Genomic DNA, 26,767 nt, shown 5'->3' on the forward strand with positions numbered 1-26,767 from the left:
CTGACACATTTGGCTTAAGGATATTAAGGGTGAATGTGTTAGTCTGATAAACTAACACACATATTCCAATATTTACGCATATATGAAAATAGTTTTAAAGGATTCCATTTTTTTGGGTTGCATTATTAAGCTAATTCATCATTTTAACGCTTTAAACAAATCCTTATTTCATTTCTCGTTCCACGTTTCTCGTTTTGAGTTGAAAAAATTAGTTTAAAATAATGTTATCGTTTTTTTATTTTTTAGGGCACAACATGGCCTCATCACAGATACTACAATTCGATAACACAGCAACTACATCAACAATTACAACAAAGGCAACTATCACACAATCAACTATCGAACAAATTAACGGATTCAAATCCGGAACTTTCGAAATACTATCGAAATCTCAACAGCAACAACAGCAACAACAACAAATCCTATATTTGCTTGAAAAGCAAAGCAAAGAATTGCTTGACATCGGCCGGAAGCAATTTGCTGAAAAAAAATCGTCATTGCCATCAAAGCCCAGCAGCAAGAATAACATTTCTGCCCAAACTGAAAAACTGGAAAACAAACAGGCACACTCTTCAAGCATCATTACAACTGCCACGATTGCATGTGACCCTGAGGAGCAAAAGGAAACAGAAAAGACACAGCACAGAACAAAACATCATCAGATTACACAATTACAACAACACCAACAACTACAACAACAACTACAACTACAGGAAGAAGAACGGGAAAAGCACCCACAATTTCAAAAGGAAAGAAAACCAAGGAATAATAATATATGCGAGGTTTTCACCGTTGAAACCGTTGAAGCAACATGGAAAACTGTGTCAAATTCTACACCTACGAAATCGACACAGGAACACAAATATTTGCAACAAAAGCAAGCAGAATGGATGCAACTACCAACACAAAGCACAGATGATGCACAGGCATCCGTGTGGCACCTCGGAAAAAACGGATATCAGAAAGGTACGCATTACGGAAAGCATGCAACACAAATACAACAGCAACGAGGAAAAGAAAACAACCCAAAAAGGATGCAAGCACAGGATAACACAACAAGTGATTATGCACTCAACATCATCAACAATAACAAGAACAACAACAATAACAATGACAAACATATTGCAAACACAAATGAAACAATGTTGGATTCCTATACAAAGCAAGCAACAGCAGCTAAGAGCAACAGCTGCAGCACTGATTTTAATAAACTACAAAAAAATGGTGCTCACAAAGAAAGAGAAAACGCAACTGTCAACAACAAAACAATTAATAATACTGTTTACGCAACCGCCTCAAGCCATTGGCCGGTCTGCTGTTGTTGCAAAACTACTGCTAAAGACAGCAACAAATTTACTACAGGGATACACGTATCGCATAAGCAACAAACTGCAACACAAGTCTCCTTATACAAAAGCTGCCAAAATTTTGCAACATGTTGCCGAGCAACTGTGCATGCAAGCGAGCAACATGCAATTAATAAACAATCACTTAATGCTTCCAGAAATCGCAAAACCAATGCAAACTGTAATGCCAGAACAGCAGCCGCAAATGTTGCTAAGCAATCAGCAACATCAAGCAACACAAAACCAAATACAACTTTTATATCGAAACAACGAACATTTTTTACAGCAACTAATGACTGCAACAATTGCCAAAAACGCGAAGAATCTATTGACAATGGAAGAAAAACTGACGAGGATAGCAATCGCACGAGACCTTTGTCTACACTACAATTGGTTACTGAGAAAACTTTCAATATATTTTCGGATTTGCAAAAATTTGGACGCGCTCTTTTCTCACTTCTTATCATCTTTAATATGCTGCCTCTATTTTATGCAGGTGAGTGCAATAAACTAAATACTTAACTATGTCTCACCTCATCAATCATAATTAATTGTATATCCCTGTACATTTCTTAAAAAAATAACCTACAACTACAGTCCAATATCGATAATTACTAATGTTGTAGTATGTTATATAAGGTAGTTGCATTATTTGTTATTTAATAAGAGAATTCACCAATGTAATTCAAAGAATCGACTGAACATAAAGTATCGAAGTGTGCAGTCCCTGTAAAGTACCATCCTTTTAAGACACATTTTCATTTTACTATTATAAGTGTAAGTTAAGGTAGGTTAGGTTCGGAAGGCGCGTACTGAACGTACGGAGGCATATATTGCCCATTGTGATGCCCTCAAAAATTTTGTCGGGAAGTTAAGGTAACTGATATAACTTTTATATTTCTATATTTTATGCAGTCCAAACTAATCGGTCTGGTATATTGTTCAGTTTCTATAAATATATCATTAGTAAAGATTCCCATTCTTCCTTTTGAAAGATGGATAACCAACTTTTTTTTACTGTATATTTTATGTTTCCACGTCCTTTTTTTTATTATTTTAGTCATAGCGACAGCCATATCCGATCGCCTTCACAATCTTTTCGATTCCATTCTACATCGTGATCGCTTTTATCATTCACAGTGACGAATTTTATGCGTCGCGTCTTTAATCAGAATACTCTTGTCTGCTTTATCTATTTATCAGAAGAAGTGTTATATATATTTTTCTTTTACTTACAATAAATGTTTAAGTAATTGGTATGCGTATACCAAAAGTATCCGTTATTCAGTTCATATAAAACACTTACAGCTTGACTGAGGTGGAACTGAGGAGGAATTGAGGAGAATTGTTAACAACTTCATTTTGCTATTTATAATAGTTTTAGCGTAACAAACAAAATGTGGCTGTACAAAATATTTTATTAAAGGATGTGTACTCACACATCATTTGAAAAATTCCACAACACTCGTAAGTAAACATTTGAAGCACCCACAGTTAAATTTCAGCTAGAAAAATAAATGGGAAAATCTGCAAATTCATTGCATTGTGTAAATTTTGAAATTAAATTTGAGTTGTGTAAGCACATAAACCCACTTGCATGGGTTAAAGCCACATTACCACATTTACCCGATACTCAACAGCAAACAGGCCCAGCAAGAGGCAGAACGGCAGAGAGGCATCACATTGACAGATTGAAGCAGTTTTGAATGTCATCAACACAGTCGATTTTGTTATTTAATTTGGATGAGAAGAATTTCTTTACTTGGGTATATCCTCAGTCTGGTTTTGGGTTGTTACACTATACTTGTGTTAACAACCCTGCATTTCATGTTCTTCGTCTTTTAGTTCTACTAGAAGTAAATGGAATTAAGTCAAATACTGTGGCTACACAGACGTTGAAGACATTCTGACATGGCTTAATTATTTTAAAATAATTTGTTTAAAATTGATTAATAGATTTCATTAATTTAATATCCTTGATGGGTTTTTCGCTTCATGTGTGTCCTATATGCATAGATCTGGGAAAGTAAATTAAGCGTTCAAATGGAAATTAAATGTGGGAATATTTAAAGGATTTCATACGTAATTGTGTGATAAACTTAATTTTATTAACAAGGTGATTATATTGACAAACGGACAAAATATTTACAAGAAACTCCAATTATGTGAATTTATCCATTTGCTGCAGCAGGTGAGAAACGTATTTGTATTTGTGAGTTTGTTAATTTATGCAGACTTGCATACTTATATTTTAATAGTACTTATAATAATAATATTTTTTATTGAGAATTTTATGACGTCTGACAAGTAATTTAGTTATATTTTTTAAACAAGAAGAGTCAGTTTCAGAAGATACACGGTGTAAAGATATTACTTTTCATTAATTAATCAAGTTTATTTTACAGTTAGCTATTTGCACCAAAGCAAATAATTCCTATCTCTTTATTAACAGCGAATACTTTCGAGAAATTCCGAGGAATACTCAGCACAGTGAACGTTGGCTTCAATTACACTTACTATCTTATCTATGTAGATGTTAAAAATATTATGCTTTGCTTTCAAACCTTAATGACTGCTCCTGGTTCTAAACATGCTTGGACATAGACATAGCAGATGGTGTAACGTGTTCAAGCGATAGTAGATATGTACTACAGGAGATATAACAGGGTAGGCCAAACGTATCGTAGCTCCATACTTATAGTCAAATGTTCCGTTAGAACAGATATTAACCTATGTAATTCCGATGTACTTCTATGTACCAAGTCGAAAGCTCTACTGTTTGCCTGTCGCAAAACATAGTTATAAATCAACTTACGCCTAACTGTTGGCAGTAGCAGTTAATGAAATGATTGACATTTGTAGCATCAAGGTTGACAGATGACAGTTGCAAGGAATCTTTGAAAGGAAATGTTAGGTAAAAATAAGGAAATTTTTAAAGCGTGGAGATTTAAAAGTACAACAATTTATAAGGATTTATAAGGATTATATAGTTGTATACGCGTTAGTTCTAATTAGTAACAGGAAATACAATAAAGTATTTTTTTATTTTTTTCCTGGGTGGCTTGGCCGTCAGTACCATCGTCATGATATCGGTATGCCAGACTTTTATCGACTAAAACATCATACCTCTTTATCAGGAAGATCTTCCGGGACCACATTCGTATTACTTCGGGAAGGTTCCGGTTTGTTTGCTTGCTAATAGTCTGCGTCCAGACTTCAGCATAATCTTTGCTTACTCATGTTCGTCTGTGGAGAGAAATATCTTCCTGATTTTTAACACATGTTCAGCGAATCTCTCTACAGCATTCTAAGCATCCAAAGAAGTTCAATAGGTGATTATAAATAAGCATTGGTTGTTATACCAGTCGCTATTTAGTTCATATCTTAGTGGAGTTTTTTTCAGTATCTATATCAACTTGTGCAAAGTGTTGAAATTAATGATATTCCATTGTATACCTGCAATAAATGTAAGGCAATATAAGTAATTAATATGTCACATATAATTCGAATTCTTAATTAAAACAAATCCTGTAAAAATATTTGATGTATTATTTGCTTGTCACTTTAAGCATTAAGCCAAATTTCATCCACATATTCTTTATAAATCGTGTTGAAATTGTTTCTGCAGATAGGTCGTTCCATAAAATTAAACTCATGCCGAAATCCTTAGAATTCTTCAAAATTTGATTACAGCCGACAAACTTTTGCAACTTCAATGTATATAAGACGGATATGATTATACAAAAATGGTAAACTTTATTTTTATAAGGGAAACTTTTCCTTTTTCAACAAAATATAAAAATCATTTTTGCTTCATTTACGTTTTGAACCCTACGCTTCGGATAGGAAAGGCACAACGGTAGGCGATAGGTGGTAGATTTTTTTTTCAATTAGCCAGTGAAAAAAGTTTCTCACTAATGAATTAAAACAAAAATTGGAGTAAAGTCCTCACCTTCATCAACACAAACAAGACAACAATTTTGAAACAAATGACGAAAAACAATGAAAAAGTTTGTTTTCACATCAAAAACTTTTACCATTTAACCGTGTGGAAGAGGCAGGAACCAGCTTAGTTGAGGTGTTAGTGTCAAAAAATTAATAAACTCTGTTCGTTTTCATTTTTCTTATTTGGAAATGGAAGAAAATTTAGAAGAAAGATTTTTTGAGTCAAGCAGAATGCAAAAAGAATATTCAATTTAAAACCTATACAATTTTTTCTGTTTAATTTTGGAAATAAATTTCAACCCGGTAGTTTTGTCAATATGTGGCATCCAAGTTAATGGGTCTCAATACAATGCTTTTGCAACTAAAAATAATGCGGCGGGTTTCCGTTTATTTACATTTTTTAAGCAAATTACCAATACTTGACTTCACATTCATACACTCTTGTGGATTTTACATTATTTGCACCGTTTCTTTGAATAAAATTCTATTTCATTTTTTACGCCATTAGTTGTTAATATTACTAACAATGTCTCTATGCCACGCCTTAATTGGCATTCTAGCAAATGTTGGGTTTTTTATTCTTAATATATTATTTTTTTTAATATCTATTCAAATGTATCCTTTGAAGCGTAAAATAAATCACATTTTTTTATAATTGGACTTTTTAGGGTCATGAACGCATCCAGTTAAAATTCTGTGCATATTTACAACTAACAAGAGACCCTTTTTAATGGATTTGAATTTAAAGTAATTAAAAAGATATTGTGGATTTTTTACGCTTGTTGGAAACGTTTTTCTTTAACAATTATGAAAAATTGGATTTAGAACTCATTAATCGTAAAGTAACTTAAAAGTTACTTTTGCAGTAATTGCATAAAGACTTGAATCAGTTACTGTAAGGAGTTTTTTTTGATAATATAATTAAATTTTTTAAATTTTCTTCAAGAAAACATCTTAAACATCTTAAATTTAAATTCACTCCAAGAAGATTAGAATATGTGAATTCTTTGTCATAACAGTTAACTCTAGAAACTACAAAACTTTATCCAAATTTAATTGCCTTCATGCATAAACAATTGCAAATACTCTTAAATTTTCATATATTTTCCTTTAATAATTTGACAAAAAATAGGGAAAATTCAATAAGGACGGCTCACTTATAAACGTCGTCGTTTATAAGCCAGCTGAAGCCAGAAGTATTTAAGCAGATGTTTAACTATTTGCATGCTTTGTGCATATCTTAATAAATATCTTGATTACTTTTATGGGTTAATGTTGCAGAAATATAAACAAAAAAGGATCCAAAACGAAGGACGCAAGTAACTAAACAACGTGAATACAAAATTCGCGCTTTAAGTTACTTTTAACAGCTTCTTTTTGCTTCCTTTCTCTTAACATACAAAACAGATACAAACACACAATCTTACCACACTATCCTGACGACGATAACTACAGCAACAACAACAACGACAACAAAACCAATAGCAAGGCGATATAAATCAGCAGATTTGCACTCAAACAATAACCGCCAACAACATTCGCAGTTTAGCATGAACCGAGCTGACATTCGGATTTAATAGCCACAAAAGTGAAAAAAAAGTGTTTAAGTTTTTCCTGAACAGTTTAAGTTTTGAGTGAAAATCGTTCACTTAAATTGAGTGTACAATTTCACTTAATTTTGAGTCTAGTTTTGTAAAGTGCTCAATTTACGCTCCTGCAACTTTGCCACTGATAAACATTCAGGAATTTAATCCAATACAAGCTTCGTACAGTTGCCTCTTATCAGTGGACTTTTGATAAGAAATTTTCAAAAGAACTTCGCTAGTTTCAACATTAAATAAAATGTTAAGCTCACATGGACTCTAATCAATGGATTAATTGAAATAAAATTTGTTATTTGTATTTTTTTTAGAACTATTTTTCAAACAATTGCTTTAATTATGTTTCAATTAAAAGAACATACTAAATTTCCTACACATAAACAAAGCAAACGACTAAATATGGAATATATATATTTGAAGTGCAATTTTTCATACACAATGCGTCCTATGCATATATGCCATATGAACCTATCCATACATATATTTATATACATATATATTATACAAGTACGGAATAAGCACTTTATTTATTGCTGTAATTTTAAATCAAAATATTTGCATTCACTACTGATTTTGACACTTAAGCTACGTCTACAGTAATTTAATAAATTACCTACTTTAATAAATTTAATGAATAAATCCTTACTTAATGCACTTGATATAAGGGAACCATTATGAGATGTGCAGAGCTTAGTAGAAATGAAAATTAATTGCTACAAAGATTAACTTAAATTCGTTCGAATTTCATATGAATGCGACAGGTTGGAAAAAACAAAAATTCTGAACAGTTCCATCTCTCTATAAAGAACGCAGATAGAGTTGAGGTCGAAACATAATACAGGTAATAATTTGGCAAAACTCAACAGACGGGTAGAGGAATACATATCAAAAACAAGAGAAATAAAAAAGAGGTATGCAGAAAAGGAAAATTGTGTTGTTAATCGATAATATCATCAAAATTATTTTGCAAGATGAAAATACATATATATAACTACTTCACTACCTGAAGAATGTTCACACAAATATTGGACCACTCTATATAATATGAAATAAATTCAAAGTTATTAAAAAAATATTCTAGCTGGGAAAAGAAATCTGTTTTTCTTCACTGAGGCAAAAAACTGAGGCTAACGATTTTTACAGGATCAGGATGAAGTAAGTAATCGCAGATCCCACCTATTGATATGAATTGAAGCTTGAACTCGGTTTTATTATTTCTCAAACACTCCAATACCAACTAGTATTATAGTTGGTATCATAACACCGAGTGATTTGATTTATCCTTCCTTTATTTAATAGATCCTTGAGAACAGTTTTTTATTTTCAAGTTTCACAACTGCTTTGTTACTGCCTAGTGCATACGCGGTGTCCGTTTACTATTTTAATGGCTTTGTGTTTTGAGGTTCTCCATGATTTGCTCTAAAGAATATTTTTAAAAAATATTTTAGGTTGAATTGGCCTAGTGGGACCAATTCTAAGTGAACACTTAGAATTTATCATATCATATTATCTTCAAAAATATACACATATTGTATGTGTTACTTCATTAATGATTATATTAAATATCAGTTGACTTAACCATTTATTTTTACTTTCAATAATACCAAATAACAGTAATATAATATTTCTTATTTCTTCTGGTAATCTTTTCTGAAGCTGTGTAGTTTACTTTTAATTATTCACTACCAAATGTTTAAAATTAATGAGTATTCATTGTTTCCTTGTGATGCCTCAAAAAAAATTGTTTTACTAATGAATTATGTATATTTCAAAGACTTCTGCCGTCAATCTGTCTAATTATCAATTAACACCGACATTAACAACTTTCAAACATTTGAAAACATTTAGGTTTCAATTACATTAAACTTTTTATTCATTTAAACGTATTTCTCTTCGTAACATTTATTACACCTTCAATTGTCCTCTGGGAAAATTTACCCAAAAGACGATAAATTAAGAAAAAACTTAATAAAGAAATATAATTAGCAAATAAATCTTGCTATTTGCGCATAAATTTCAATATCAATTCCGAAATCCGAAATGTGAAATACGAAATGCGTTCCTAACAACCTAGCAACCTAGCAATCGGCAAAGGAGCTCTTAAATAATTCCTCTTGCCAGATAACTTCTACCACAAGAAGTCTAATCCAAAACAGTTTCATTTTGGTGCTTCGCCTGATGTTTGATGTTTGATGCTTGACGCACTGTCAATATTTATTTGGTACATTAACATTTTTACTACTCCGCTGTTTCATGCCAAAAATTCAGTTCCAATTACAAATTACTACAATCATTATTAGGAAGACAAGCCAAGGAAAACAATACAAGGATACCTACCCATGGCATGGCGAATAAAACACAAAAACACAAAAATACAAAAATACAAAAATACGTAAATCAACAATAATAATTGTCTTGCAAATTGCCCGCTGCTCGTATAAAAATCAAATTTCGTTATAACAAGGCGAACGCATAAAGCATTTAACTTCGGTTCTAACTACAAACGAAATGCTAAAGTAAGCAATGACAGCACCTACGGGCCTAATCCATTGCCGAAACGAAATACAAGACATCTCTGGAGTCAGTAGTATGCGGTATGCGGTATCTGGTGCGTGGTGTGTGGTGTGTGGTTCATGGCAAAGGAAGGCGCAGCAATCTGCGTGCTGTTGTACATAAATTTAATACGAATTCCCACAGGCACGTTAAAGCAGTGAAACTCAAGCACACATTTGGGATGCGTGCCAAAGCCTCAAGCCTCACCTGCATGACGCCAATTTAAGTGTTTGAACAAATTTCTTTCTTATTTCTTCCTTCAGTTTTTTATTGGACTTTTATTTATTTTTTGTATCGATTGAGGTGTGCAAAATGAAAATCCCTTCTTAACCAAATTGTCTAACGAATTCTTCTGACTGTCCGATAAGGTGTAAAACTGCGTACACATACCGTATACAACCGTATACATTAAGTCAAAAATATCCAACAAAAAAAATTCTGTCTAAATACACAAATACATTAGCTAATCTGGTCTATAACAAACAAAAAACAAAACAACAAAATTAAATAAAAATATTGAAAATACTTCTTCATTCATTCGTTTTTATAGGAAAAATTGCTATCTTAACATTTTCGCTCATACATTTTTGGTAACCGAGGCAGCTGCTGTGCTCGCAAGAAAAATCTTCACCTAAATTCCTCGAAGTAAACAACATTGAGTGCACTTAACAAACACTCAAGCACTGTGCTTGAGAATAATGCCCGAAAGCTTCTTTGGTTCTTTTAAACAACGACTTGAAGAGCAAGAGACCACAAAAAAAAGTATCCTTAATATATGTGAAAAGCACAAAAAGCACCAAAAGCACACAAGGCTGAGAGTCCTTGTCGCTATGCCATTACACTGCCGAGCTCATACAAAATTTTTGAGTGTACTGTTTGAGTATATTTCATGAATTGAGTGGATTTACGCTTTCTCATGTACAACGAATTAGTTAAACGGATTTGAGTTTATGCACAAAATGTGCTGGAAAACTTTCAATTGTGTATGTTAAGACTTTTTCAATTTTCCGAAATCAGTCGATTTGTGTCGGCCGAGCACTAAAGTTGCTTTCAACAAATTTATTCTAATAAAATAAAAATTCTATTCGATTTTCGACTTACGCCGCGCGCGCATTTTTGTAAACGTTCACTGCTTTCCGAGCTCGGAAGAATTTCTCAGTGTTGCCAAATCACAGCGGAAATTGAAAGAAAATCTACGTTGTCGCTTTAATAAATTTTGAATCGCTTGACACGCTTTTAAACAAATATAATTTTTTTGCTTAATACCTGATTTTTGCTTGAATTTAGTTTTATTTTTACGCGCTGCTCAGCCTTATTCTTGGTTGCGAAAAGTCTACACGGTGACAGTCCTTACTGGAATTATTTCAGGAAGTTATATTCGAAATTGTTTTATAAAATTGATTCAAATAAGAATAATACTATTCAAAGCTAGCAACTGTAAATGCTTTTCTAATCAATTTTCTGGAAGGATCTATACGAAAACTTTCTAAAAATTAAATGATCTGCAAATCCTGAATGTGAGCAATAAACACTAATAATGACAATAAAAACAATAACATTTATTTATTTCCAATAAGTGGTACTTTTACATTTAAACACACTTAATGCACTTAATATTTAAATAAATTGGTCTTTAATCTAAATGAAAACAAATAAGAATAAATGGATTTCTCTCCCGATTATATATTTTAATATTAAATACAATCGTACGTATATAGCTACAATTATTGTTGCCAAAGTTAAAACCATGTAATATGAATGTACTATTTCTAAATTATTAATATCAACTTAGGGCTACAACAGTTTAGAACTCAACTTAGAACAGAAAATATGTGTATATTTAGTTTCATTAATATTTTTGCAATACAATTCAATAAACATATTTTGTAATTTTTTCCAAAGATATATATACAAAATACTGTATATATAACATACTAAAACTATGTTCACTATCTATAAAAAATGATATACTAAATAATTGCATTTATTTATTTATTAAACTTAGGTTAACCGATTTTGTAATTATTAAAATTCAAAAGAAAATAATAATTTTTGAATAATTTTTGGAATTATTTTTTAACGTTAGCATATTCATAGATCACAACCTTTATATATAGTAAACAAACAACATTAAATTTCTTAATTTAACTTAGCCGAAGATAGCTGCCCCAATTTTATTATTAAAAAAATATTAATAATATATTAAAATATTAAACACTTTCTTAAATCAATTAATTATTATGTTGTGACTAGTTTATATAGTCAGTGCACTTTTACTCTCTATTAAATGCGAGCTTACTTCATAACCCCTCTCTATGCCTTGACTGGATTATTGTTTATCACTTCATCAAACTAAGCAATAATTGACCTCAGTTCTGCATACCTCCCCGAGGAGCCTGTTACCATTCTTAGATCCAATAACGCGGTGTTGGTAAGCCTGTCAGTTTTCGTAAATAATTTCAGGGCTGTATCAATTAAATTAATACTAATTTTTAGTTTATTTCATTATCATTTATGTATTTCTTAATTGAAATTTTCGTTAATCCCAATATCGTCAATAAACTTCATAGATTGGGCTTTAAAATTTCTGTTAATTTAATTTTCCTATTAAACTTATATGTCACTCATATGTTGTTGGAAGTTAAATCCACAAATAATAAAACTCTTATATAAATATTTGTTATTTCAACAGCATTTGAAACTTGTCATTTGAATAGAAAAACCAACCCTAGAAATCTGCAATTTTCCTTCTCTTTAAAAAACATAAAAAAAACTAAAAGTAAATATTTTTCTTCACACTTCTATTTACCTGATTCAGAGATAGAAAAACGAGGTAAATTTTTTGTGAATTTAGCTGAAGAGTATTTACATGTTGTATTTAAATATTGCTTTTATTATTTGCTGTAGAATTGATTTAGACCTCAATGCTTTATTAATCGATAAGTATATACCTAACTTATCCATTTTTTAATAAAATTAAATAAAGTACGGTTAAGCCAAATATTCATCGCCATCAAAATTTCTCAATTTCTCAAGAATTTTGTCACATCTTACTCTTAGAAAATTTTCAAAATAGATACTTTATTATTTCAATATTTAATAAATTTTATTAAATAAAATTTTAAAATGATCAATGACATTGTGAAACTACTAATCTACTTCTTTTTGAAGTGAAATAGTTTTGCTATGTAAAAGTGCTGATTTGGAGCTAAGAACTGTTTTATTGCAGCACCATTTTTTCATAGTATCTCATTTATTATATTAGCTACACGACAATACCTTAAGTTATTGATTTTAATCGTAGTTTAATATACAGATTTATATCATTCAACTTTGTTGTTGTTTCTATTATTTTTGGCATGGAAAGCGAATTATTTTAGTTTAGAAATTCCGGTAAGAAACCATTTTGTTTATTGAATGCTAAAATTTCTTTTTTGCAAGCAATAGTTCTTATTGTACAATTCAAGAATACTGGTTACTATTTATATAACTTCTTCTTTCTTTTTTTTTATATAGTTATATAGTTACTATATAGTTTCTAGGTTATACAAAAATACGAACTTTATCAATTGAAAGGTAATAATAAAATTTACTTATACATTCAATACCAATGTAAAAGAATCTCGTTTGTAACATATGTTATAACATATCTCAGTGAACGGAGCATAATGCCCGAAAAATGCCCACAATGATATAAAAATATTGGCTATAATTTCTTTTACTACTTAGTTAAAATTTCTGTTATATTTCCCCCTAGAATAGGTAACGATGTTATACCTGAATAATTTGCATTTGCCAATTCCTATTCCGGTGTTTTCATTCAAGTAATGGACAGCATTCTGGCCCGCTTAAAAATTTGAGAGTTCGACTTCATTGCCTATAAAGCAATATTACCATTTGATGTTCAAGGAGTGCACATAATCTAACCTCACTTGCGTTTAAGAATGTCTAGTTTAGTTCTGATTTGATCTGATTGAGTTCGAGTTTACAAATCGACATAGAAAATTCATTGCGGTCGCCATGAAGAATCTTGCGCATTAAGTATTTATTTTAGGTTGAAAGAAATAACCAAAACTATGGAGTTATGGAGTTAATTTTTTTATGGTAAAATTCAATAAATCACAATAAATCACTTTTAATAAAAGTTCAGTGAATTCAACAGTTGTATTAAAGAAACAAATATTCAATATAAAATATTCGATCCAGTTGAATTCACAACATTAAACATACAAGAGAAATACATTTAGTTACTAAGACAAATATGTTAGACTAAAAGTACTATAGCTATATTTATTTACTTTATTATAGTACTATAGCTATAATGGTGGTAATCAATTAAATATCTGATTATATTGTCTACTATAAAAGGCAGTCAACAGTAAATCATTTTACTTATTTACTTTAATAAGCTATAGAATATATTTCATTAACTACAAATACAGTTTACATATATACAATAACTGTAATGAAATACAGCTCAGATAGAACTGAAACCTAGTTAATACATTTTTATTTTTCACTCTGAAAATAAATCTTTACAATATGGTATGAAAGATAAAACAGTTGCCGTATGAAGAAGATTTTCTTTGAATTGAAACTATCACACGGATATTTGATTCAGGGCTTATCCTTAATTCAAGTCAATTCAAATGGAATAAAACCAGATTTGGCGCTTCCACGAAAAAGTATCTTTCAATATGACAACTAGAAATGAAAATCTATCCACGTACGAGTACGAGTACGAGTACGAGAACAATGCAACTATTTGCTTATTGTTACCAAACTCATTGTTGTTATTGTTACTCTTATCGCAGATATTGCACAAAACATGTGCAAGGCTCACATGGCACACAATGCAATATTTCTGTGCATTGACAATGCGTTTATGACATTTATCACTAGTTTTCATTTTCCTTGGCTTTTATTATTATCTCTCAAAAGAAAAGATTTGCTTCAAGTTAATATTTTTTGCTATAAGACGCTGCTATCAGATACAAATGTTGTTCCTGTGTGCATATGCTATTGTATAGCTCCAATATGTGTAGAAATAGGAAAATTCCTTTTATATTTTCCTATTTTTTTTGTTTTTTTGTTTTTTTTGTTCTTCGGTTTAAGCAATTGCTTAGGGATTTTCAGATTTAAAATTATGTATCACTTAAATATGTCATATATGAATATTGCATACTTGCTAAATGTAAAAAATATGTTAAATCAAGTGCTTTTATTCACTTCGGAGATTCAGACACTTTTATAAGTAAAGTTTATTAGCTTTACCCGCGGCAAAGATCTTAGTATCTCAATAACAAATAAGGCACTTATAATATATAACAACCCAAATTAAGGCACATAGATATTATTCTTAGTTACAACAATTTAAGAATTTGCATATATAAAACTTTGTATTAAATTTTACTATCAACGTCTATAGTAATATTTTCGACTCTGTGTATTTTTGAGGAAAAGTAATATTACAATCCATAAATAATCTTCATACACTTCAATAGCCAGCAAAACTTGAGTATTCTTTCAGTTATGGCACATAAATTCAATATGTGCTGGAAGGACAAAAATTTCACATATCGTACCATTCAGGAATTCACTTCATTTTGACTCAACTTTAAATGGAAATATATTTACTCGCATGTGAAATAAAATTTATAAATTTACATTTATTTCACAAAATGCATATAATATTCAGTATTGTATGGTATTCAGTATTGTATAAATGTTCAATTTCTCACAAAATTTATTCAAGTAGGTTAAGATGGACACACAAATTTGGTACTGGCCATTCGGGATTAAGATTATAGTCACTAAACTACTGCTTTGTGCTGTAATATTTAGTTGCTGAATTTTTGTTGTAAATATACTTATTTTATCGGTTTGGGAAAAGTCCACTTAACTTACCTTCTTCTCTTATTACTTGGATTGAGAACTATTAAGTGGTAGTAATAACATAAATAATTACATTCTTGAAATCAATAATTTGATAATATTGATAAAAATGTATCTACGTCATATAATAATGCAATTGAGTATTATAATGAAAATGTCGATCCTCATATGAACTAACTGAACTAAATTTATATGAATTACAAAGCAAACTTCTTCAATATATTTTCTTAAATATCAAATGTTCAAATTAGTTCCTATATATATATATATATATGGTACATTTGTATATAATAAATTCGCATAACACGCAAATTAAGTGCACGTTGGCTTCCTGTTTACGTTTTAAATCTAATGGGATTAAATTCTTATACTTGTAGTCAAAGGTTATATATATAGAATGCTTGGTACTTGAAATCCAAAAATTATATACGATCACTAAAGTAAAAGACATCTAATAACGGATATTTGGATTTATCAGAAATAGCTGTAAAATCAGCCCACGAATTTACTTGGTAAACACTTTTTTTGGACATGAATATTTTCTATTATTTTTTTTTATATTCAAAATGGATTTCTTGTCATAGAATATAAAATTTACATGTATATATATACAAATATGTTGTAATAAATTCGCAACAAGTCAAGAGTGTTAACTTACGACATCAAAAATTGGTTAAACAAATATCAAAGACGCGCAAAAGAACGATTTCATAAATATCGCACCAATAATCAGCAAACTAGGTAGGTAACAGCACCAATAATGTCGAAAAGAAACGATTGTGTACTTTTTGACTTTGCTCGTTTTAAAGGGGTTAGTACTGTATATAAATTATATATGATATGTTTTTTACTATCAATTATAATATAGAAATCTGAATTTAAAGTTAATATTGTGGTAGACTGCAGTCTATTCTTTTTCTAAATTGTAAACACACGTCATAAACAAAGAGAATAGTTTTTCAGCTTCTGTGCTTCATAAGGTCTAGGCGATGTCATAAAAGGTCAATATCAAAGGTACACATTTTCATTCGAAACAAAAGCAAAGTAACAAGAAACAAAAGTTATATAACTATGTCTTTAAGTGTGCGATGTAAAAAGGATAAAAAAACATACAAATAAACAATAAAACGTGCAAATGTCCTAGCAACCAATGACAATTTTAGAACAATGTCAACGCATATCCTCAAACAACAGAATAGAATTGGGTCTAATTTGCAAATACAGTTAATATACACATACATATGAACAAGTACTTTAATACACTGACACATATTCCTATTAATTTAGATAAAAAAACTGTACACATAAAGGTACCCGTATGTTGGCCTTGTAAGGCATACACCTTGATTCCAACCAATTGTTTAGATGTTAGAAATTTTTTCATTCGATAACAGAATAAAAAACAAAAAATGAACTAATTTTTGTTTACTTGTATTTATATTTAATGTCAGGTTTATGATATCAAAGCTAAAAAAACTCGCTATAGTCATGTACTTAACCGTTTTCTGCTTGTTTCAAAAAAAGCATTAAGCGTTTCATCTAATGAAGATATAAAAGTTAGTACGTGTTAGAAATTTTAAATACTTTTTTACGTATGAGTGTACGTTCAAATACGGGGAAAGGCCAAAATATCTAGTGCAGCTGGTTATCCTTTAAATTTTAATGCCGGTTACGCGCCCATTTTGTAAAAAGCTGCCATTTCGTAAAAAGCTGCCATTTTTACTTGTTATTTATTACGGCGTGCATTTGACGGTGATTATGTTTGGAGTTAGTGAAACGTTGATAATGACGTTGGCATTATTGCCGCTGCCACTGCCACTGCCACTGCTTACGTAGCGTAGTCATTGTCTGCGATAAGCGCAATTTAAATACTGTTTTTGCAGCTGAAAGCGCTTAGCCAGCATTGCAATTGGCTTCAAACATTTTCAAAATAATTTACAAAGGGAAATATCCATAAATTATATGCCACATTTTTGGCATAAATTCATGTAATTTTAAGTTGTTGGTCTTGAGTAATGTATTTGCTTCAAATAAATGGAAAGTATACACATAAAAAAATTAACCAGGGCATGCTGGGTTACGCACCGGAAACTAACTTTCTAAAGTCTTTTACTATAATGTTGACACTTTTGTACAATTATCAGAGCCAATATATATATAACATGGAAGTTTAACTTAATAAATTACTTAACTGACTACTACGAATATTTTAGCAATAAAATAATGATTATTATAAACAAAAAATCCTAAACATCTTTTATCAAAGTAATTAAGGCAGATGTACACACGACCTCTTTAGAAAATGTTCTTAAAATGCTTACAGATACTTCTACGATTCGATAAAATAATATTTTGAATATAGGTAAGGTGAAAATAAAATAAGAAGACACAAAGACAACTAAAAATACTGAATAGATATTAAAAAAACGTACATAAAATATTATTAATTATGCAGGTATTAGGAAAAATAAAAATACAACTCTATTAATTAAATTTAGGAATAATATAGCATAAATTTTGGTAATAACATATTTAATACTATTAATCATTTGAATATTTCATTGGAACAGAATAATCATAATGCCTTTTTCGAAAATGAAACAAATAGTTTAAGATATGTAGTCCACTAAACTTCAAAAATTAACTACTTAAACTATACTTCTAAAAGCTTAATAACTTTAATTCAAAGTCTTGCTTCAGACTATATGAAAAACGTTATGACTTGTTTTACTTCGAATCATAGATTCGAAAACGTTCTTAAAAGCATTAGTTACAATTGATAAACCGTGTTATATTACTTTTAGAACTATTTTAATTATAGACATCTTCGGTGAAGTGTTAATTTATGTAGTCGAAACCCATCAGTAGTTAAAAAAATGTTATGACGACTCTAATAAGTATTTATTGGTGATCAAGTGCATCTTAAAGTATCCGAATACACATTGATGTTAGCGAACACCCTGGACACACAGCTAGTGTCATTACATACCATAAGAGATTTATGCTTTTTAAAGTCTTCATTTTCTTCAACGTTAGTCCAATATCACAAATATACGAATCAAACATATTGCACATATCATTAAAGTGACAAAGTTGTTTCTCAGTCCGAAGCAGCTAGTGTGCTTTTTAGTTTTTATAGTATTTTCATAATTATAGTAATACAATGAGTACTTATAAAGTATCTTAGTGAGATACGCCTTCTTATAAGACGGGTTGCCACTGTTATCTGCCATCTTTCATTTCAGCGTTTCAATGCAAAGCAAAATAACTTTTATTAAACTTATTAAATATATGGCAATATGATAGAGTTTTCAAAGTATTTTTATGTGAAAGTAAATTTAAAATTATTTCAACTGGTACTATTTTCTAATGTGCTTAGTGCAAACTAATGTGCAAACTATTCAATATGCAGCCCATGAAACTCACTTTGAGCTTCCAAGGGCTGAGTTCAGCGAGACTTAAGTTGTTTAAATAATACTTGAAAATAATTCATCAAAATAAAATTAACTAAATTAGCACACTTATTACAAGCTCAGTTGTTATTATTACTATTACTCTATATTTTATTTATTTTTTTAGTGTGTATGTTAGTGAAACTTTTGTAGGTACTTCTGGAACAAATGTGCCCATATATTACTACTAAAATAAATATTTCAAACTGATTTTGAGTTTTTACAACTATTTTAATGTAAATGAATGCAAACTTTTGAAGCATTTATATGTGCTTGAAAGTATTTTCCAACAGAACTGTTAAAAACAAATTTGTTAAAATATTTTTAAAATTTTATTTCGTTTTTTTTTATTTTTCATAAATATTTTTACCTTTCAGTTTGAATCAAGTTCACTCTTATTTAATCTACGAAAAATATTTAATTATTCTCTTTTTACGGATTATATTATTTGTACCAGAAACAAAAACAAAAACAAAAACAAAAGCAAAAAATAAATGAAATCAGAATTGATTCAAGCATTAAGTTCTCGCATTAAGTATGCGGTTCCACGGAGCGTATGAGTGATTTAAATTTTCGCACTGGATTACTTCACGTAGAGATCCGAAAATTCTAGTGCTTGAAATATTTTTTTGATCACAAACGAAGTCCTCGCAAAATGCGTTTAGTTTAATATTCGTACTTAACTTTCTAAGCGTATTAAAGCTGCTTTTAATTGGAATATAACAAATAAATAATAATTACTATCAACATTCTGTAATAATACCCTTAATCCCCGAAATGTTACAGACTCTAAAAATGTTGTTAATGTTCTACTGAGCGTTTTATTGAGCCAAACTTGAATGTTTTTACATTGTTCAGATGCCAGACTAAGTGAAATACTAAAATTTAATGTAACTACAAAAAGTTTACTAATTAAAATCATTTTAAGCGCACATTTTTCATTTCTCAACTCTCAAGTCGACTTAAAATAATTATTTTTCTTTTGGTTTCATGGGATGCACTTCGTTGAACAAAAACAAACTGCAAAAGCGAAACAAAGCCAACGAAGCCAACAAAACACTAAAAACTGTGGGTCAAAACTTCGTGAGTTACCACAAATTTGTGGTTAAAATTTTATTTCCATTATTGCTGCCATTACAAGAATCCTAGTGCTTCGTGCCATCCGCACTTGTTGTTTCTGGTTATATTTCATGTTTGTGGTCTAAAAGGATATGTGTTAAGGATACTAGGAAAAAAGTATTATGTGCTTTGGTTTTCATCTTAAATTTAGATCATTTAAATGTATATGCGTCTTATTATTATTTATAATAGAGGCTAAAACTCACTCAATTATAAATCCATAAATTCAGATCAATAAACAAAATAAATTAAATATACCTAATATTCTTTAATCCCTTTGAAGTATCTTAAATAATTATTTAATTCAAAAAAAATAAAATCATCACTGTTTACTCATTTATTTATAAGCAGGACGTAAAAAAAAGTATGTTAATTAGTTGACATATCATTTTAAATTCAACCAGGTACTATTTAGTTAGGAACTTATCTTTCTTTAGTTTTTATATTCTCTCCAACTTGACTGCAACAGTTATTTTGGTGTGGTTTTATATAGAATATCATAACATCTCATATAATAGAATATCACATCATATCACTATGAAGCAGATATATACATAGATATTTAATGCTAGTAAATATAGTTATGCTAGAGGCAAACGACTCATAGAAGACCATCTGATGGAAAGATTTAAAATGTGGTTACATTATCATAATGCAGATTAGTTTTTAACTAAGCTAACTATTTAAACTTTATAAAGCCATATCACTACTTCGAACTGGGAAACCACAGTGTTATTTTGAAAACGCAGGCAATAGTTCTAATGCACACATTAGGGATGTTGGATAAATATTTTAGGAAGTGAAAGCTACCTACTGAGGAAGTGAAAGTTACCTACTGACTAGTGCTAGGTTATAATAGAGCAAATGTACAAATGTTCCTCATTTTCTACTAACTAACAACAACTTCTAGTGAAACTTGAGTAATAAAACATTATGTATACTCATCACCTTTTCTACGAAGTAATTAACTTAATCCGCAAAATAATTCGATGAAGAACCTTTTCTGATAAATATATTATGGTTTTAACAAAGCTTCTTTACTCATTTGGTTTTATTTTAATAATTGTTGAAACAATTCAATGCCAATGCAACTTTGAAATTAATTAAAATCTGATGCAAGTCTCTGTCTTACTTTTACCTTATCGACTCGTTAACGCCATTCCAAGTAGCAATAAAGCACGCTTAAGTAAACTTAATAATAAATTTAATTACAAACTTTTGAAAATTATCTTCAACTCGTGCCGTTTCTTTCAGTTCAGTGCATAATAAGTGCAATTATATGTACAAAGTATTGAAGCTACATTATTAAACCCTCACAGCCTGGAGTTTGGAGAAAAAACATTGTTGAAAAAATTAAAAAAGATTTGAGAACAAAGCAAAGCATAAAACAATTTGTAGTCTTTCGAAAGCTGCTCGGCTAAAATAAACCGTGACACGCCCATATCTAAGTTGACAGCATCGAGAAATATGTAAATTAGGCATCGATATGAAAGGATTCAGCATGACGTATAGTCAATTATCACTTGTTTTCAATTTTTACTTATTGTTCCGGAACTGTTAAGGTTTTTTGAGTGAGTTGTCTTTCCAAATTACTCTTATCCTCAATCTGTTTGTTTGTATTATAAGTATGAAAATTCAATTGAAAAATTAGTGTCTGAATATTTTCACGCAGTAGTCAATTCGTGTGAGAAGTCACATTTCAATGACTTTGAAATTGGTTTATTTATTTACATTTCTTTGAATTGCACTTGATGTTTCAATAAAATTCGAAACAATAACACATCAAATAAAAATGTTACTGAACGTCGGATGTGGGCGAATTGTGTGGGAAAAGTATACAATAATGCAGCACGGGCATCGGTGGCGAGGCGGCTTGTTGCAGCAAAACAAACAATGAATCTAAAATATTTGTAAACAAACAAAATTGCAGTTGAGTTGTGAAAATGCTCTAATGACTTTTGAGATTATTTGGTTAAACATGTTTTGTTTAAAAATTTAGTCTATATATATATACGTACTACTCGTATGAGTAATACGGTATATATTCAATAAAAATAAATAAAATAAAAATAACAAATTTTAAAATGTTGACATGAAATTTTTTAATCTACGAAGCTTACGAGTATTAATTTTTAAATTCCAAATCACAACATCGAAAAACAAAATATATAATAAAGAATTATCACACTCGACATAATTACTTACTCAAATACAAGACAACGTTAATCATATACTAACAGATAAAGCATACGTTGGCATTTGTAAACACATCCGATAAAAACTCCATAATTCAAAATATAAAATAATTTTCAACTTGGATGTATGTCATTTGTAACAAAAATAATTTGATTTATAAAAAAACCCACAAATTATTATTATTAATGAATATTAATAAGTTTATTATGTCGGTCAGCATTGTGCTTCACTCTTGGTTTTGTGAGTTTCATATAATCTTCACTGTGCAGAAAGGATATTTCAAGATCACCATTTCATTAATTAATGAAAAAAAGCCATAAAGAATAATGTCCAATGTGATTAAATATATCGATTGAACGCGATCTGCCAACTCACTGTTTATTTAGCTATCTCCTGTCTTTCCCTCTTTCTCGTAAGTGCAAACTTTTCAGTCCAACTCCACATAACATTGTCTACACCCCTCCCATTCTCGATTTTGATAGGAAATTTATGGTTAAATTCCCATCCAGCGAAGTTTGGTTGTCATGAGGTTCCTTCATGGGTGGGAGTCTAGAAATTTTTACCGATGGTTTGAAAATTGCGAGTGGTGTAGTAAGCGGAGTTTTTTCAGAAGGGCTGAATATAATCTCTTATTATAGGCTTCCAGATTACTGTAGTATTTTTCAGGCAGCAGGAAACTTTAAGTTGTATAGAAGTAGATAATATACTTGAAAGGAATATATATATACTATTGGATAGTCAAGTTTTAAAGGCCTTGAGTTTAGTCCAATTTACATCTAGGACAGTCTTTGACTGCTACACATCTCTAAATAAGATGTCGACGCAGTTCAATATTTCTCTAATCTGGGTAGGCGGTCATAAGGATATTTTCCGGAATAGCAAAGTAGATGAGCTAGGCAGATGGGGTGCTTCAGAAAACCACTCGAAACACCTAAACAACCTGGGCATATCGTTGACATCATGGTATTAACTTGGTATTGAGTTCTTCCTGTGCTGAACTTTTTAATAAAAGATTGGAAGACTGTACGATGTGCAGGCATCTGTATGCAATTTGGCCACAAATTGACCAATGAAATAAAATTGAATTTTTTGATAGAGATGCCTTGTAGAGATATCAGTCTTGTAGTAAGTTTACTAACAAGTAATTGTATTCTAGGTAACTATGCTAGGAGACTAAATCTCCCTTTCAACCATATCTGCTGCAGTTGTGGTGAGGATGATGAAGGTGCCTCCCACCTGATTTGCTTCTGTCCGATATATGCGCGGCGCCGCTTTAACATTTTAGAGGCTTTCTTTTTTGAAACCTCCCTTAAAATAGGATCATATGCTTTGTCAAAGGTTTTAGACGGATTTAGCTCTTGGGCCTATTTTTTGTGTGAAATATATTTACTTTTTTTTTACATTTTTATATCGAAAAAAATTGTTGATTTCGATGTTCTAAAACTATAACTAAAGGCATTTGTATTTATGAATTTTTATTAAAAGGCAAAAAATTAAAAAACAATAAATATATTTTTAAACTCTGCTGTTAAATAAATAAAAACTTACTGTATGTTAATTTTAATTTTTTTTTTAATTATTTAACATACGTCAAATGTTCTTTTTAATTAGTTGTACCACAAAATTAAATAGAACAGTATTCTAAACATAATTAATATGCATATAGAAATATTAATAAAATTTTAAAAAAGAAGAAAATAATGAAAAACTGTGATAATTAATGCAAATTTAATGAATTTCTATAATTGCTCCAGAGATTTAATAATTCGTTTCTCAATGGATCGGTTTCATATATTTCAAATATTAGGAATTTAATTGTAATACCATTTTCGCCACACAATCAAAATTTAAATTTAAATAAAATTTTTAGCTTTTGAGCACATTTTGTTTCCTATAAAATATTTAATTACAATAACAAAAATTTGTTCTGCACGAGAACAAAGACTTTCCAAAGAACTACTTGTACAAAGTTTCTTCATTCAAAATAACATCACTCATACGTCACACGAACAAAAAAGTGCACATCAAGACGAAAACATGAAGTGTATACATCATTTCTACTTTATATAAATCAACTATAAACAATAGAAAATATATTACTTAAACTTGATAAATAATACAGAACAATTTTTTCAATGAATTTTCAATCCGAAATGCAGCATCATTGTTCCACATGACGTATGAGTGATTTTTCTTGAATTTCCTGTCCTAGATTTAGTCTTGCTAGAATTTTTACTTAAGTTGTTTATTTCACAACACTTACACTGATTTACTATAACAATATCATTTGTATGAATATAAAATATAAAATACAAATTAAAATATTATTAAAATTGGTTTACCTAAATTTTGCATATTTTATTAAAACTGAAACTAATCTTTTAATACTAAAATCCTTCCAAAACTTTCTCAATCTGACTAAGCATTTGTGTAGTTGCAACATTTTTTACCTGTTCTTTATGAAGTGCTATGAAAGACATGGAAATCAGCTATTGTTATCCTTCATAACTTTGACAAAATTTTATGTATACAAGTTTTTGAATTTATGGCATTTATTATTAAAATTATGAGTTGTATACTTTTCACAGGTTTAAAGCTAAAACCTTTCAGTTGTGCTTGCAAAATTTTATAATAAAATTGAAATGTTTAAAATGCAAGATAATCCTATTGAATATAATATAAAGTTATCTAAAATTGAATAAAATATATTAAAAAGCATAAACCAAGTAAATTAAAATAAATTTTAACGACAGATAAAATACATTTAAGATATGCAACAGGAATCATCATCATGAGCTTGATTGATAATAATTACGTCATGATGTGAGATGTCATGATGGCAGCACAGTCACGCTCGCTCATTTCTTTTGCAATTTTATTGTGTCGTAAAATAAATTTTATTTTGGCTGCATTCGAGGAAAACCCAAAATGAACATATAACTTCACAACTGTTGTATTTCGGAAATGGTGAACTACATATGGTGGACGAGATTCAACTAAAAAGGAATTCTTAAGACAAATTAAAGAATTGCTAAAAAATTGTTATTTATAATATCATAATAACGTCATTGATTTCTTTTGTCATATATTAGTTTAGAAATATTAGCGCACCTAAATAAAATTCTTATTCCGCTTACAAATTTGTTATAGTCTTTATAGATGGTGGGTTAGTTACAGTGGTACTCAAGGATTATTCGAAGTTTTATAGCCACATTTCGTGCCGAAAACTACAATGCATAAGAAACCATCCTGTTAAGTTAAGTACGAAAATCAATAGATTTTTTATCTTTGCCGTTGAACACCTCGACAAACTGTAAAACATGGTGCAGCTAAAGCTGAACGTTTCCAGAAAAATGCCTAACTGTTGTTTTTATTCAAATTATCCACAGTTGTTGAAAAGAATGTGTTGACTAGATTCCAGAGACAGTGCAACAGTGATCTGCAAGAATTGTAGTTATTAATATTGTCTCTATGAGTTCCCATCACTTGAGTATCTTATATTAATAACAGAGCTAATAGAATATTACACAACTTAATTTATATAGAAAAGTTTTGATTGTCATTTTATATGTAATATTCTGTTTCTTTCCAAACATTTAATCAATAGGTAACCAATGATAATAAGTTTTTATCTTAACTGCTCTTATTGCTTAAGTCATAAGCTTGAGACTTTGTGAAGGGAAATCAATTTAGTTCACTTTTATAGTCTTACTAACAAACTTTAAATCTACAACCAAAATAAATCAAAGTAAAGAGTGGAAATGGAAATATGACGAAAAAAATTAAGGATAAACGCCACAAATTCCTTGCCATTGTTGCTTTCTGTTTCACTATTGTTTATACATTTAAAGTGCGACTAAACAAGTGCAATTATTTTAATGCACATTTGACTTTTGACATTGCCGAGTTCTAAGAGCACAGAAAATAGAAATGCTTTCCACTTTCTACTTTCTTGCTTATTTATTTACACACACAGCCACATACACAGACATTTATATACCTTTTCAAGTATGTTTATAACTGTGAATTTGTTTTTATTTATTTTTGTAGTTATTATGCAAGGGAAGGTCATGGTGAAAGTTAGAGGAAAATATGTATTTAAACATCCAATGAACACGGAAAGTAAATTAAGAGTGCCGTAATTGTCCAACAAGATTGCGATCGTATTTCTATTTGAAACCATTGTGCAAATAATATAATAAACAAAATATCCTTGCTTTGTGCACACTTATTAAAACTTATTTTTTCTTTTGATTTTTGTAAAATTCTTAAATGCCTTTAATAATTTTACTAAAAGATGATGGCATAGGAATCCTTAACACATCATATCAGAAATTTTGGTATAACTACAAGAAGTATTATTTGGTTTTCCAGCACCAGCAATTTGTAAATAAAAAGTATTCGGAAAACTCTTAATTATTAATTAACTTATTATATATAATATCTTATCACTAGTGAGTACCCATGCTTTACTACATGATTTTATATAGTACATAAGTATATATGAAAATTACTTCCTACATATTACCTTTTGCAAAACCCATTATTACTCTGACAAACATTGGAGCATTCAAACACATTCCATATTCACCAAATGGCATCTTGTATTTACTCTAACGAGTTCGTGAAATAAATTATGTGGATTAAGTGGTATGATTCC

The 26,767-nt window shown here is 29.9% G+C and overlaps 1 protein-coding gene across 11 annotated transcripts in view; it reads left to right on the forward strand.

Moving 5' to 3' along the window:
- The window catches only part of LOC119677377, a 117,411-nt gene that overhangs the window by 33,154 nt on the left and 57,490 nt on the right, over positions 1-26,767 (forward strand). For all 11 annotated transcript variants that reach the window (XR_005252255.1, XR_005252253.1, XR_005252254.1 and 8 more), the window contains exon 4: positions 247-1,842. Coding sequence is in view for 7 of the 11 variants with exons in the window: in XM_038088695.1 (XP_037944623.1) it covers positions 255-1,842 (1,588 nt within the window). In the remaining 4 variants the exon portion in view is untranslated. The remainder of the gene's footprint in view (positions 1-246; positions 1,843-26,767) is intronic.

Source organism: Teleopsis dalmanni, chromosome 2 (assembly GCF_002237135.1).
Source record: "Teleopsis dalmanni isolate 2A chromosome 2, ASM223713v2, whole genome shotgun sequence".
Lineage (NCBI taxonomy): Eukaryota > Metazoa > Arthropoda > Insecta > Diptera > Diopsidae > Teleopsis > Teleopsis dalmanni.